The 16,726-nt window shown below is 38.2% G+C and overlaps 1 protein-coding gene across 1 annotated transcript in view; it reads left to right on the top strand.

The window, feature by feature from the left end:
- Positions 1 to 16,726, top strand: part of RANBP3L (RAN binding protein 3 like) — a gene marked incomplete at both ends in the record, with an annotated part of 66,858 nt that overhangs the window by 28,700 nt on the left and 21,432 nt on the right. The window contains 6 exons of the mRNA XM_080700707.1: positions 6,953 to 7,011; positions 8,637 to 8,676; positions 9,144 to 9,221; positions 10,956 to 11,030; positions 13,052 to 13,123; positions 13,502 to 13,641. Coding sequence (XP_080556833.1) covers positions 6,953 to 7,011; positions 8,637 to 8,676; positions 9,144 to 9,221; positions 10,956 to 11,030; positions 13,052 to 13,123; positions 13,502 to 13,641 — 464 coding nt within the window. The remainder of the gene's footprint in view (positions 1 to 6,952; positions 7,012 to 8,636; positions 8,677 to 9,143; positions 9,222 to 10,955; positions 11,031 to 13,051; positions 13,124 to 13,501; positions 13,642 to 16,726) is intronic.

Raw genomic sequence — 16,726 nt, 5'->3', positions numbered from 1 at the left:
AAAGCAACACCTGTGGCACCACATGCGCTCCGACCACCAGTGGACAGTCCACTGCTGCCTTAAGGTCATTTGTGGTCAACAGCAACCCTTACAGAATCTAGATAGATTAGAATGAAAGGTATGTAGAAAATGATATCAAGATTAAAGTGAGCTAAATAGTTCAGTGATGTAATGAGTTTCACCCCCTAGAAAGGGACGGTGGGAAAATAATTTCTTTAAAATTCCCTTTGTTAAATAGAGCATGATCATTTATTTTATTTTTATCATTTTTAAATTAATTTTTTATTGGTGCATTGTATTTATACATCATAATGGGGTAAAAAACTTATGTAGGCATAAATGCACACATCACCCAGCCAGCCCCTACCCAGTCCCCACCTCACTTTCTCCCCATCCCTCCCTTCCATGCTTGGTTTAGTGGTTGACTTCGATATGAATAAGTACATCATGTGCTTTAAAGAGTTTCTCTCTCCCCACCTCCGGTCCCCACAGTTAGGTTGCCTTATTTGCTCCTGTATAGGATCTCCTTTTTCACCTGGAGTTTCCCCTATGACCCCTTTCACCCTAGCTTTCACATATTAGGGAAAGCATCCGATTCCTTACTTTTTGTGGCTGACTAATCTCGCTTAGCATAATGTCCTCAAGATCCATCCATTTCCCTGAAAATACCGCAATTGTATTTTTTTAATGGCTGAGTAAAATTCATTTATTGAATGGACAAAAGAACTCATACATCTGGTACCTAAACATGGATGCAAATATTTTCTTCTGTTTCAAAATTTTTCCCAACACTTCCAGATGAACTAGTACAGCCGTGTTGAGGTTTTTTCCCCTACATGTGACCTTTGTTATTCCCTTCTGGATGCCATTAAAAATCTGTTTTTTGTTTTTGTTTTTGTTTTTTTGTCCACAGGGCTCCAGGATTTTCTGATGTGCATTGATATAAGTTCATTTTGACATCCTAGGCATTGAATGGGCTCTTATAATCTGGAAACATGTCCTTCAATTTGGGATAATTTTAGTAATTTATTTGTTGATAATTTTATCCCATTTTCAATATTCTCTTTTTGAACAGCTATTATTAAGCAAATATTAAATTGTCTCTTGTTCAGATCACCTGGGTTTTCTTACATCTTTCTCCAAATGTTAACTGCAGCCGGGCGTGGTGGCGCACGCCTGTAATCCCCGCGCTTGGGAGGCAGAGACAGGAGGATCGCGCGGGTTCGAAGCCAGCCGCGTGCGCTGGCTTAGGAGACCCTGTTTCCAAATAAAAATGTAAAAATAGGTCTGGGAGTGTAGCCCGGAGGTAGAAGGGCTTCCAGGAACCCCAGTACCACCAAAAAAAAAAAAAAAATGTTAACTGCAGTACTTTCTTCACCTAGGATATTAATTCATAATTGTTTCTTTTTGTTGATGATTGATTCCATGTCTGTTTATTTTTACTTCATAAGCTCAGTAGTCACATAGCCCCTCAAAATAGAAATTTTTCTATTTCTGTTTATTTGCTCTACTTTCTGGGTTATTTATGCAACTTTATTTTCTAAATCTTTTAATTGTGTTTACTTTATTGATTCTATTATATTTTGAAATATAATTTCTAAATGCTTATTCTCTTTTTTAAAAATACTGGCATATGTTTGTTTTATGGCTATTTAATATTAGTGAGAATATTAGTTATATAGCTATATCTATATATTTAAAACACCCTTTAGCTTTTTCCTGTTTGCTGGATTAATTCTGTGTCTTATGTCTGGTGACCCTTGACTGCCTGCTTATATTTAATGAGGGGCACAAAAATGCTAACTGGCAGCCATGCGCACCTGAACTGGGGACTCACCGTCTGGCTTGACCATTCACCCGGGAACCCTCTTGTCAATAGGGATGACTCTTTTCTTTTGAGTTAATCAGATTTTTCAGAGAAAAATCTTCTAATTCTCTGCCTGGAAGAAAAAAACCTGGCTGCCAGCATTCTTTGAGTCAAATAGAATGAGGACTTAATATCCTGTATTCCTGGCAGATAGAATAATGTCTCCCTTAGATGTCCACATCCCAAAGCCCCAAACCTATGAAGATATATCATTGCATCCATGACAAATGGAAGCTTGCAGATGTGATTAACTGAATGATTTTGAGAGGGGAGAATTATCTCAGTTTGCTTAAATGGGCCTGGGTAATCATCAGGGCTATTGTGAAATAGAGGAAGCAGGAGAGTCCGCCACAGAAGTGCCGTGGCAGAGGCAGAGGTTGGAGTGACACAGGGCCACCCGCCAAGGAATGAGAGCAGCCTTCAGAAGCTCAAAACAGCGAGGAAATGGATTCTTCCTTAGAGCCTCAGGAGAACACAGCCCCCACCAATTCATTCTGGACGTCTGATCCCCAGAATTGCAATATAAGACATTTAATAGTTTTAAGTTGCTAAACTTCGTGTAATTTGTTATAGCAATAGTAGCAAACAATATATTATATTGTAGTTTGTAAACTTTTACCTAACTCCACTGTTTATTATAGAATTTCCACTTTAAATTGTACCTGATATTTGATCTTTTTCAAGGAATAATCCTCCAGTCTTTTGCTAGGTAAGGAGAGGTATAGTTGCTTTGCTGCCAAATAGACAAAACATCTTCCTATTTTTAGATAGACTTCATCACTCCTTCTAGAAGTCCTTGGTGGTATCAATTCCTGAATTGGGGGTTTCTGTTGGGGAAACTGGGGTACTTTCCAGCATGCCCACCGCTGTCTTGAGCTTGCGGTTCAGTTTTCCTGATCTGCTAAACCAGCTCCCACTTATCCTTACACTTCCAAGATTACAGATTTTTGTTGCTATTACTTCTCTTCAAGAGAAACTTTGTGGCTTCATCCTTCTACTCCCAAAAGTGCTTTATTATTATGTGATGTCTGATTTTGGGAGGGAATAGAAATATGTATGTATAGTCAATCAACTTAGACAAAATTAAAAAATATGTGTGCCACTATTTTATACTTATTTTTTCTTGGCATGGTGCCAGATTGTTCATATTGTACATTGAGAACATACATGAATTGAGCTGATAGCTCTGTATTAGATGCATGTTAGAGCTATGGTTTGGATCTGGAATGTTCCCCAAAGGCCCCTGTGTTAGAGACTTAGTCCCTGGGTAGGTACCACTGGAAGGTGCTAGAACCTTTAATAGGTAGAGCCTAATGGGAGGTCTTTAGGTAATTGAGGACATGCCCTTGAAGAAAATTGTGAGACTCTAGCTCCTGCCTCTCCTGGCCATGCTCTTCCACCATGTTGTGCTGCCTCTACAAGCCCAAAGCAACAAGGGACAACCAATCAAGGCCTGGAACATTCAAAATTATGAGTCAAAATAAACCTTTCCTCCTTATAAATAAATAAGTAAGCAAACCTTTTCTTTGGTATTTTGTTATAGTAACAGAAAGCTAACTAACATAAAATGATAGGTAGGAGTTAAATTCAATGGTTTTCAGAGGGGGTGGGGCATAATTAAAGTCTTTGCTGTTTATTAGTGGTCTGCATGGCTTTGAGAAAGTTAATTGAGACATAGTTTCCTGATTTATGCTGTATAAGACATATTCAATTTACAAAAGTTTTAAAAGGATTAAGTCAAACAAGATGAATAAAAGCACTGACCCACATTGTGGAGAATTAAGATAAACCAAGATTGAGTTATATAGATAGTACTTTGTGTTTTTTCTTGTTGCCAGGTCCTCAATGAAATATTTGTAGAATGAATAAATATATTCTCTTAACAAAATATTCAGAAAACAATGAACACAGGAATTTATTAAATGATACTTGGATTTTTAAATAGGCAAAACATCAAAATTATTAGGTGTTAATGTATTTTCTTTAACATCCTCTCATTTTCATTCTTTGTAACAAAAGACTATATTTTAAACTTTTAATTGTTGCATTTCTCAAAAACTTATAGATGTAAAATTTAAACAAAGAAATAACAGAGCAACTTCCCCAGCACTCTTCTAGAACTTACTAGCTCTCCTAAATTAGATTGCTTATTATTATTATTTATTATTATTAATTATTATGCCCATCCCCTTTGATCAAGAGAAGTCCTGCCGGGCATGGTGGTGCACGCTTGTAATCCCTGCGCTTGGGAGGTGGAGACAGGAGGTTCGCACAGGTTTGAAGCCAGCCTCGCGGGCTTAAGAGACTGTTTCCAAATTTAAAAAAATATAAAAATAGGTCTGGGAGTGTAGCCTGGAGGTAGAAGGGCTTCCAGGAACCCCAGTACCACCAAACCAAACAAAACAAAACAAAAAAGTGTATATCAGAAAAGTTCTCTGCCTCACTGGGTTTTCCTCTTTCTCTTCCTTCCTTCCTTCCTTCCTTCCTTCTTTCCTTCCTTCCGTCCTTCCTTCCTTCCTTTCTTTTGCAGTACTGGGGATGGAACCCAGGGGCATTCTACCTCTGAGTGACACCCCCAACCCTATTTTTTATTCTTTATTTTTTATTTTATTTATTTATTTATTTATTTATTTATTTATTTATTTTTGCGGGTCTGGGGATGGAACCCATAGGCATTCGACCTCCGAGCTACACTCCCTGCCAAATTTTTTATTCTTTATTTTGATACAGGATCTCACTGAGTTGCGGAGGGCCTCGCTAAGTAGCTGAGGCTGCTGGCGAACCACGATCCTCCGGTCTCAGCCTCCCAAATGCTGGGATTACAAGTGTGTGCCACCACGCCTGGCTATTCTTTACTTTGAAGCAGAGTCTCACTGAGTTGCAAAGGGCCTCACTAAGTATCTGTGGCTGTCCCCAAACCACTACCCTCCTGTCTCAGCCTCCCGAATACTGACCACGCCCAGCTTGCATTTTTCATAGAATAAAAATAAAATTTGTTGCTGGGCGTGGTGGCGCACACTTGTAATCCCCGCGCTTGGGAGGCAGAGACAGGAGGATCACGCAGGTTCTTAAGAGACCCTGTTTCCAAATTTAAAAAGTATAAAAATAGGTCTGGGAGTGTGGCCCGGAGGTAGAAGGGTTTCTAGGAACCCCAGTACCACCAATAAATAAATAAATAAATAAATAAATAAATAAATAAATAAATAAATAAATAAATAGATATTGTTGGCTAAACCTTCAAGTTCTTTTAAAGCTACAACCTCATCTTCAGCCCCATTATGTAGCACTTGTCCTTTCTTGTCTTAGGACATCAACCATGTTGATCTCTGTCATTATTGTATACATCCTCAGAGACTTTCTCCCCACTCTGCTTGAAATGCCCTTCTGACCACCTTTGCCTGCTACCTCCACCCAGCCTACAAGTCTGCCTAACAATCGCCTCCCCTAGGGAACCTACCATGATCTCAAAAGTAGACAGGTGTCTCTGTTGGTCACTTGCTGAGAATCTGGGACTTTTCTTTTACAACTTGTATCCCAACTGAATTTAAATAATCACGTAATTAACTGCTTGGTTCTCTTTTTACTCCTCAGTGTATGCCCTCGGATGGCAGAGACTACATCTCTTTCTTTTACTGCTTTATTTATAATACCTTGAGAATGTTTTGTACATAGTCACTTCTCAAAGAATTTGTTGAATAAATGGATTGAGTAATGATCTTATCAGAAATAAAATGGCTAAATTTTTAAAATATAATTTTAAGAACCCTGTTTTATTTTCAAATTCTGGTAGAGGTAAGAAGTCTGCTATAAAATGAGCATGGTGGTACACTCTTGTAATCCTAGTACTTGGAAGGCTGAGACAGGAGGATTGCAGGTTCTCCAACAACAAAATTCTCCAACAACCTCAGCAATTTAATGCGGTCCTTTGCAACGAATGAGACCTGTTTCAAAATAAAAAAAATAAAATAAAGTGGGGAGGGGTGTAGCCCAGAGAGAATTCCCCTGGGTTCAATCCCTAGTATGAGGGAGGAGGAGGAAGAAGAGGAGGAGGAGGAAGTCAGCATTTGTTATGAACCCAGTAGTTGATAAATCTTTACTTTTGACTCTGTCCTTGGAGCAAAGAGAGTGTCTGAGAGAAGGGAAGGGTATCTAAATAGAAGAGGAAGTATGGAGATTATCTGTTTTCTAGCCAATGTGTTAGGCAGCGTCGAGGAGCAAAGGTGACTGTGGTGATACTCATACACTATAAATCAGACCATGTATCAGTCAGTGCTGGCGCACACACATACATAAAAAAGATGCTTAATAAATATTTGTTGAATGAATAAATGAAGAAGGCCTTCTTATATTACCATATTCCTTCCAAGCTACAAGAACTCTTTGTGATCCTCTCCTTAATACTGCCATTGAAGATTGCTTTTGCATGGTTTTAGCTATAGCCTTAATGAAGGGTAAGTCACTGTGCTACTTTTTTAGGCTTAGGTTTAAGTTATACTGTTCTAAGGATGACTATTCCTAAGTCCAGTTCATAAGAACCCCACTTTTTATTATAATTCATAAGTGTACCCTTGTACTGTCACAAAACTATTTTAAAGCCACTAGGAGTCTCACTGCTTATATCTAATATAAGAAAATATAAATTATTTGGGGGTCATTTTAAGGATGGAAGTACATTTATATTATTCATAGCTTAAGCTCCAACCCAAGGTGAAGAACTATTCTCATATGAAAATGTTCACCTACTGAAACTTTTACTTCTAAAGATGTCAATCATTTTGTCCTGATGAAGTTCTAAAGGCAGATTATTATATTTTGTTTTCGTTAAGCACTTAAAGCCTGTTCTCTTGATAGGATTATCTCTCTGCATATAGAAATGTACTATCATCAGTTTCCTCAAGTAGTATTTCTGACATTAACTGTTAAATCATTAACTGTTAAAAATGCATGTATAGTATTCATGTAAAATAATTTGAATTTGCCAAAAAGCAAGAAAAATACAAGCTAAAAAAATCTTCAGATATTTTAAGAGGTGTTAGAAATGGCAGTATAGGCTTTAATCCCTTGCCTATTCTTTTGCTTTGACAGAAAAATCTGTTATTGCTCAACCATTATTTGTTTTTGAAAAGAAAGAATGTGCTTTTAAGGTAAGACCAAACTATTTTCCTGTGTTTTCACTTTTATTTTATTGTGACCAAAAAAATGATATTTTGAGACTCTATCTGTACTAGAAGCATCACAGCTACGCTGGCTTACTCCTTGTCCTTCATGAAGAGTGGTGCTTCAGGAACAGCTACGTAGTCTGGTTAAATGGGAAGGCAGAGGCCTTGTCTCAAAGCTGTGGGTAACATTTTTCTTCTATTAATTTGTTTGGAGTGACCTGAGAGGAGAGGGACTGAAAGAGATTAGGAGGGCTAAGGCTTGACATGGGTCCCTACCACTGACCTTGCCTAAAACTGGGTATAAAATAAACTTTAAACTCTGATACTCGTTGAAAAGGAAACAGAGATGCTCCTTGTTCTTTCAGCATCTCATTGAAATCATTTGCTTTGAAAGACAAAAGATTTGTAGCACTCTCACTTTATTATTATTATTATTGTCTTTATATTAACTTAATATAGGCCATTTGCTGCATACCCATTTAACAAATTAAACTACAAAGAAAAAAAATGACCTCCAAACTTTGTTATTAAAGCAAAGCTGGGTGTGGTGGTGCACACTTGTAATCCCAGTACTTGGGAGGCTGAGACAGGAGGATCACAGGTCCTTGGCCAGCCTCAGTTACTTAATGAGGCTCCCAAATACTTAGACCCTTTTCAAAATAAATAAATAAATATATTTATATATATTTATATGATATATGTTCAAAATAAACCTTTCCTCCTTATAATATATATAATTCACACATATAAATATATATAATTCACTATATATATATATATATATATATATATATATATATATAATCTGGGAGTGTAGCACAGAGATACAATACCCCTGGGTTCCAATCCCCAGTACTGCAAAAACAAACAAACAAACAAACAAAGAAATAATAAAGCAATTCTTAGCTGAGCATGGTGGCACACACTTGTAATTCAAGTATTTGAGAGGCTAACACAGGAGGATTGCAGGTTCAAGGCCAACGTCACAGCGATGTAATCAGATCCTATTTCAAAATAAAAAATAAAAAAGGGCTAGGGGTATAGCTCAAGGGCAGAATGTCCCTGAGTTCATTTCCCAGCAACAAAAGAAAAAAGGGAAAGGGGGGGGGGACTCATCCTAGACAGATTATATTAGAATTTTGAGAGTGGGTGCCTCAGAAACTATATATTTATTTATTTATACTGGGGACTGAACCCAGGGGCATTCTACCTCCAAATTACACTCCCCAGCCCTTTCTATTTTTTCTTTGAAACAGGATCCCGCTATGTTGTTGAGAATCTAGCTAAATTGCCTAGGTTGTTCTCCAATCTGCCATCCTCCTCTCTCAGCCTCCCCAGTTACTAGAATTACAGGCGTGCTCCACCACACCCTGCTGATAGTCTACATTTCAAACAGACTCCTACAAGGAATATTGTAGTCACTGACATATAAAACTACTGGACTTGGCTTCCCCACTGTCTGCCTAGTGAATACGAGTGTGTTGCTTTGTCCTGGGGTGGGGGTGCTGAGCAGCCCTGGCTCCGGAGAATTCCCTTATAAGGCAGCGGGGTGGGGACTGATGCAAAAACAGCAAATACCCGGCTTTCATGACAGCTCTGTGTCCTTTCAGAGACCTGCAGAAGACACCCTGTGTGAGGCAGCAGAACACGGTAATGATTTATATTCTATACTTCAAAATCAACCTTTATATAAAGAAAATAAGCAGGCACAAGCATGTTGATGTGTGGCACAGACTGTAAAACTTAATGGCTTTTCTTGTATTTAAATACACATGGAGATGTATCAGCCTTTGTTTTGAAAGCTGCATGCAGGTCCCCGAGGACAACTAAAAATCCATGATCGTTCACTCTCTGTCCCTTACCCAGAAATATTCTTCGTAGAACTTCAGAATGCATAGATAGCTCTCTGCCAAAACCACTGATTTCTTATTGTTTCATGCTAACATGATATGCCTGTAGGCTTATAATCACCATCCTATCAAACTCAATATTTAAAACTGGGCTTTAGGAGTTAACATGTTATCAAAAGATGAGTTCTGTTTTTTCTCCCAATATCACTGGTTGAGGATAATTTATCATTGTAAACAATTTTACCCTTCCCATTAAATATCTTGCAGAAAATAATGGTTTTTCGAGAAAGCGTGTACGTTCTTCATCTTTTACTCTGCATACTACAGATTCTCAGTCCCAAGGAGGTGGGTACAGCCTCAACTATTGACTGACCATTGCTATTCTTATTCTGAGTGTAAAATTACTAAGAAAATTTCAAAAGAGTTTGAACAATTTTTATAATGTAGTGTGTGTGTTACTGAGGATTGAACCTAAGGGCATTCTACCTCTGATCTACTCTCCTAGCCTCATTTCATTTACTTATTTATTTTTATTTTGAAGCAGAGTTTGACTAAGTTGTAGAGGGCTGAACTAAGTGGCTGAGGCTGACGGCAAACCTGTGATCCCCCTGTTCCCACTCTAGCTTTGTGTTTTGCTGTGATTTCAAAATATCTGCACTGAGTATGTATTAGCTTTGAAAATAGACTTTTTAAAAAAATTTTTTATTGGTGCATTGTAATCATGAAAATAGATTTATTTATTTATTTATTTATTTTTTTTTTTGGTGGTGGTACTTGGGGTGGAACCCAGAGGCTTTCACCTCCGGGCTATACTCCCAGACCTATTTTTATATTTTATTTGGAAACAAGGTCTCACCACTAAGTTGCTGAGAGCCTCACTAAGTAGCTGAGGCTGGCGTTGAACCTGTGTGATCCTCCTGTCTTAGCCTCCCAAGCATGGGGATCACAAGCGAGTACCACCATGCCCGGCAAAATAGGCTTTTTGTGTGTGTGTGGTACTGGGGTTCCTGGAAACCCTTCTACCTCTGGGCTACACTCCCAGACCTATTTTATATTTTTATTTGGGAACAGGGTCTCTTAAATCAATGAGGTTGGCTTCGAACTTGCGTGATCCTCCTGTTTCTGCCTCCCAAGTGTGGGGATTACAAGCGTGTGCCACCACGCCCAGAAAAATAGACATTTTTTAAAGTGTCTGTCTATTTAAATAGATGCCTATCCTTTAAAAAGAACTCTGTCACTGGGCATGGTGGCGCATGCTTGTAAACCCAGCATTTGGGAGGCTGAGACCAGAGGGTCACGGTTCAAGGACAGTCTCAGCTACTTAGGCTCTTTGCAACAGAGACCAGAGACCCTGTTTAAAAATAAAGAATAAAAAATAGGGCAGGGGTGTAGCTCAAGGTCGTACGCCCCTGGGTTCCATCCCCAGACCCGCAAAAAAAAAAAAAAAAAAAAGAACTTTGTCACACACTATATATCTAAATCAATCATTAACTTGGTTTGCCTCTTCCTAATCACAGCACACCAGTGATTTTTTTTTTTTTTTTTTTTTTTTTTTGGTGGTACTAGGGTTCCTGGAAGCCCTTCTACCTCCGGGCTACACTCCCAGACCTATTTTTACATTTTTATTTGGAAACAGGGTCTCCTAAGCCAGCACACATGCAGCTGGCTTCAAACCTGCGTGATCCTCCTGTCTCTGCCTCCCAAGCGCCAAGCGCGGGGATTACAAGCGTGCGCCACCACGCCCAGCCAGTGATTTCTTTCCTAATGGCATACTGCATTTGGTCTTGCAATACAGCTATAAATTAATATGCCTGGAGTCTTCACCGTGAGTTCCTTGAGGTCATCTGTACTTGGTAGAGTGTTTACCCATGGTTAGCGCTCAAGAACTATGTACTGAATTGAATGGAAAGGAAATTTATTTATAATCCTTACCACAGACACTATTTTTATTGATAAAAATACAAAGATTTTTCTCAATTGGTGATCTAAAATTTTTTCTAAAACAGGAAAAATCCAAATCAAGACATCAAATGAAAAACTCCACTTCTGTACTGACTTGAGTTTGCACTTTGTTTTTAGCGTCAATCTCGGCTCAGAAGCGCCTGAGATCTTCATCCTTCACTGACCTCCCCACCTTCCCCCCTTCTGGGCCAGGTAATAGAGAGCTTCTAGAACCTTAATCCTCACACTATGACTTTCCAAAATCATTCTTACTAATGATGAGCTTGCTTCCTCAGCTATCATAAAATGCTAAGATTTAGTAAGAAATCCAATAAAGGCCTTAGCAAAGTATGCAGAGAATACTCTGAATGCTTTATGAATACTAACTCCACAAATCCAGACAGTATATGTGCTTATTTTGGGTAAAAAGTTTGAAGTTGATTTTTTTAAGATTTCATGTTTATGACAGCATCATTTTATATACAGCAGCTCTGTAAAATAAGAACTTGTTGTTTTGTTCATCTATGTAGATTATATAGTACTACAACACTTACATGTTTTAGATTTATATTCTAAAGTTTAGACTGTGGTGCAATTAGAGATTTTTGCTAAGACATTACTTCTCTTTACTTGAAATTTGTTGTGCTTTGCTAAGTAAAGCTATATTATCATAATAATATATTTGAAATGGTTAGTACTTTCTCCACATTAAAATGATGATTTCTATTCTTGTGTGATTTATTTCTACTGAAAACCAACTGCCTTTCCAAGTTACGTTTGCCTCTAAGAAGTAGAAAAATAAATTATTCACATTCTTTTAATTGATCCTCCTCTTTTCAGGAACTACAATATTTTCAAATAAATAAATCTATATTCTTCTTATTAATCATTTTAAGTATGATTGAGCAATAGTTTATCAAGCACCTTTTAGACACAGAAGAAACAATTCTTAGCTCAACAGACCCTTTCTAAGCCTAAGACATTGAGAGAAATAGGAGGCCTAATCCCAGAGGCAAGGTGTTTTATTTATTAATTTATTTATACATAAGACAAAGGGATAGCTTGAAGTTATCTATATAATTCATTTAAATTAATTAAAAACTAGACATACACAAAGAGCTAATAAGGGAACACTGATCAGTAAGCACAATTCTATTTTATGTTGTGCAAAATATTGATGATTTTGGAAAAGAGAAAAGTAAGACTTTTTTTTGCAGTACTAGGGATGGAACCCAGGGGCATTCTACCTCTGAGCTACACCCCCAGCCCTATTTTTTATAGTTTATTTTGAAACAGGGTCTCACTGAGTTGCAAAGGACCTCACTAAATAACTAGGACTGGCTGTAACTATGATCCTCCTGTCTCAGGCTCCCAATGCTGGGATTACAAGAGTATGCCACCATGCCTGGCCAGGATTTTATTTGATCCACTCATTGTTTGATTTTAGGACTAGGGATGTGACTCAGTGGTAGAGTGCTTGGCCAGTATGCACAATGCACAAGGCCCTGGATTCTATCCCCAGGACCACACACACACACACACACACACACACACACAATCACACAAGATAATCATTGTTGGTTTTAAATAATGAAGATCACAAAAAAACATTAAATCAAACTTTGAATTAGAAAAGTAATTCTATCCCATATAGTCTATATTTTGAAGAGGCAAATTTTATATTTTTAATCATTTCCATTAACCAAATACGCAACATTTGCTCTTTCTGCAACTTGAAATTAAGAGATTTTCACCCACTGAAATGTACAGATATCTATGATAGCAGCCACAGCCAGGCCCAGCAACACGCTTATAACAATGGTCGTCTTTACTTCTCACTTCAGGTATATTTATTAAAATGTGTGGGGAGCAGACTTTGTTAACAGGTTTATAACATTTTGTATGAGCTACATATTAACGCACATAGTATTCATTACAAATCAGGCTCTATAATCTGCAGGATTTCCCAATGTACATTGTTTCATGATTATAAAAAAAAAAGACTGCAATTTCTTCTGGTGACATAATTTTCATTTAGATTTCTGTGATTAAACAAAGTTAGGTAGTAAAACTCATCCAGGAATCCCATTTTAAGCAGAACCTGCCTCTTGGGCACTGCCTCCACTGTTAGCACCAATAGTGACATCTACTGGTTAGCTTAGAACAAGTTTTTAAGTCCCCCAAAGTGTTGAAACTGACACTGATTTAAATTTTTTAAATACCTTTTCTTTCAGTGAAGAAAAACAATGTTTTTATGACACCAACTCTTGTGAAAATGAATAGTGATATGCAAAGTACAGAACAAGGTATGTAGCTTCGATTTCAAGAGCCTCAGAAATTTTACATTTTACCATTTATATTTTAACCTGTATATGTATACGTGTTTTCAGTTTATGGAGGTAAGGCAGAGTGACAAAAATGAAGGATAAAAATATTTAGTAATCCAAGTCCCATGTTAAATGAACACTTACTGGGAAAAAGGTAGACATGATGTGAACAGGAGGCACTTCGCTGGGTATTTTGATTTTGATTAGTTACTATTCTTCATTTAATCATGATGTTAGAAAACAGCATGTTAGTAGTTAAAAATAGGGAGAAGGGAGCATTTCATCAAAATGCATTAGAAATAGGAAGAAAGGGAAATTTAACGAAAAAAATTGATGCTTTAATTCTGTTTGTTCAAGGTCCTCTGAAGCATTCTGAACATGTTCTAAGACCTGCTATTTTGCAGCCACCTCAAGCTCAAAGCTGTAAAAAAGTAAGGAAAATGTCTGAGCATAGCACGTCGGAATCGCGCAAGATTAGAGAAAAAATCAAACCTGAGGTGAGAAGCCTCACTATGGCAGGACTGACTTGAGTCCCCCGCCCCATCCTACTTCTGCAGGTTGTCTTTGGGCCTCACCACCACATCCAGTACTGAGGGCTACCTGGGCTCTTTTGTTACTGAAGAAGCTGCCAGGCTTGAGAAACACAGGGATAGACTGCAAACAGCTCTTGGCAATGTTATTGAATTTGTCCTCTTAAATTGGAGAATTGTTCCCTGCAACAGGGTCACTTCTAAGTGGTAAAGCTGAGTATTGGGCATTGGGAACCTGTGGGTTGCCGGAGCCAGCTGGCAAGAGTAGGGGTTCTGAAGTGAGGCGTGAGGATGAAGAGTTTTTAACCCTAACATGGGGGAGCCGCCAGCCTACTATCTCTACTGTTCGACCCCTGTTCGTGGGTCAATATTCCCTACGGGTCGACGACTATGCCTGGGTCAGTATTCTCTATTGCGCGGACACTCCTGGCCAAAGCAGCTTCTGGGTCAATCTCATCTTTATTGCACCGACGCCGACTTTGTTTTTCCAGAGGTATTTACCTTGTTGACTCTGGGCGAAGGACAGTCAGCTGAGTCAGAGACACCAATCTAGGGGAAGGAAGGCCTTAATGGCTCCCAACAATTCCCCCCCTTTTTTTTTATTATATTCTAAGAAGACTGTGTCTGTTTTATTATATTCTAAGAAGACTGTGTCTTAGGTTGTTTCCTTCAGGTATCAAGGATTACCCATCTTTGGATAATACAGAGCTAAGCTGTATATCCTGTCTTAGGTTTCCTTGTCCCAAGGAAATCTTACCCGTCATTGACTACCAGCCTCTTAAATGGGGGTACCCTTCAAAGGTAAATTGTGCACTTTTGCTGAAAAACTGTTCTCACTTTGTCCTGAGACCACACTCTGTCCTGAGTCTCTAATAAACAAGGTATTGGGAGTATCATGTAACAGGTATTTCAGCAAGATATTTTCTCCAATTAACACAATGCTTTTTACATATTGAATCAGTTTTACAGAGTAAACAAGTTATTAGTGGGCTAGCATTTCCATCCTTTTTCTCTGAGTAACCAGGGCCCCACAAAGTCAAACCTTCAATAGCACAATTACATATCAGTCTTTGTCCAAAATAATATATCGGTCTTTGTACAATCAATTCTCTGTCCAAAATATCAGTCTTTGTACTTGTCTGCAATATCACAGGTGTCAACTGTAGATGTCCCATCTTCCTGGCGTTTTTAACAGTTCTTCGTTCAGCATAACCAAAAGTTTCTGCAATGGGTTGTGCCGATGTTAATATATAAGCAGCCCATTCTTTAGTATAATCAATGTACTGTTTTCTTTGACATTCAATAGCCAATTCAACTTTTTTAAGAGCAGCACGCCCTTCCTCTGTTAAGATCTGAGAGGAAGTTGGGTCTGAGTCACCTTTCAAGATATCAAACAAAGGTTTTAATTCTCCAGTAGTAATATTTAAAGATGGTCTTAGCCAATTAATATCTCCTAAAAGTTTTTGAAAATCATTTAAGGTTTTTAAATTATCCCTATGTAATTGAATTTTTTGTGGCTTAATAGTCTTGGGATAAAGAATGTTTCCCAAGTAAGTATACGGTGGTTCTCTTTGTACTTTTTCTGGAGCTATAATCAAACCATTATTTTGTAATGCAATTTGTAAGCTAGCATAAGCTGACAACAAAATTCCTTCATCTGTATGTGCTAATAAAATATCATCCATATAGTGTATCATATATACAGATTTATAGGATCTTCTGACAGTAACTACAGCCTTTGCAACAAATTTTTGACACAGAGTTGGACTATTGGCCATTCCCCGAGGTAGTACTTTCCACTGATACCTTTGCATAGGAGCTCTATAATTTGTAGATGGAACACTAAAGGCAAATCTCTTACAATCTTGTTGTGCTAAAGGTATCATATAAAAGCAGTCTTTAAAATCTAAAATTATTTTATAAGTGTCTTTGGGGATAGCTGATGGATTGGGTAGTCCAGGCTGTAAAGCTCCCATTAATTCTAGTTTTATTAACTTGCCTTAAATCTTGTAACAGTCTCCACTTACCAGATTTTTTCTTAATGACAAATATGGCTGAATTCCAAGGGGAGTTAGAACTTTCTATATGGCCACAGACAAGCTGTTCCTGTACTAACTGCTCTGCGGCTTTTATTTTTTCTAAGGTTAGGGGCCATTGATCAATCCAAACTGGGTCCTCATTTTTCCAAGTAATAGAATCGGCATGGAGTACAGGCTGATCAACAGCCCCTTCTAAAAACACCCTAGACCTGCTCGAGGGCGTTGTAAATGAAGCTTTAAAGGCTCTATAACACCCTGATTATTTATCCCTAGACCTTCTTCCGGTAAAAGTCCTTGATCTAACGTTTGGTGTGTCAATATAGGGCTGGGGCTATAAAGATATACACCCATGTTCTGCATAACATCTCGGCCCCATAAGTTGACAGGAAGTCCTGGAGCAATATAGGGCTGAAAAACTCCAGTATGGCCTTCCTCATCTCTCCAAGTAAGCCAATCACTGCTTTGTTTGGGGTTTTGCGTCTGTCCTATGCCTTTAAGGTGAATGAGGGAAGGATGCTTAGGCCATAGATCAGCTGTTATGACAGAACATAGATCAGCTGTTATAACAGAAACATCTGTTCCTATGTCTAATAACCCTGAAAATTCTTTCCCATTACTAAACAATTTCAATTCTGGTCTTTGAGTTCCAATTGCTTGGACCCCAAAAGCATCTGATGAACCAAATCCCTTTTAACCCCATTGAGGTCTCTGAACACTATTATTAGTTTGCACCTAAAGTAGCAATACTAATTGTGCCAGTCGTTGGCCTACGTTAATAACAGCTATTCCTTGAGGAGAATGTATCATAATTTTTATTTCTCCTTCATAGTAAGAATCAACTATGCCAGGGGCTACTATAATTCCCTTCATGATGACACTACTTCATTCTAACAACAATCCTACTGTCCCTTTAGGTAACGGACCATAAGTGCCAGTAGGAAGGGCTTGCACTCCCATTTCAGGAGTTAATACTGTATAGGTGGAGGCACAGAGGTCCAATCCTGCGCTGCCTG

Source organism: Muscardinus avellanarius (genome assembly GCF_963383645.1).
Source record: "Muscardinus avellanarius genome assembly, chromosome: 1".
NCBI classification, from domain to species: domain Eukaryota; kingdom Metazoa; phylum Chordata; class Mammalia; order Rodentia; family Gliridae; genus Muscardinus; species Muscardinus avellanarius.
This window is presented reverse-complemented; position numbering and strand designations above follow the sequence as displayed.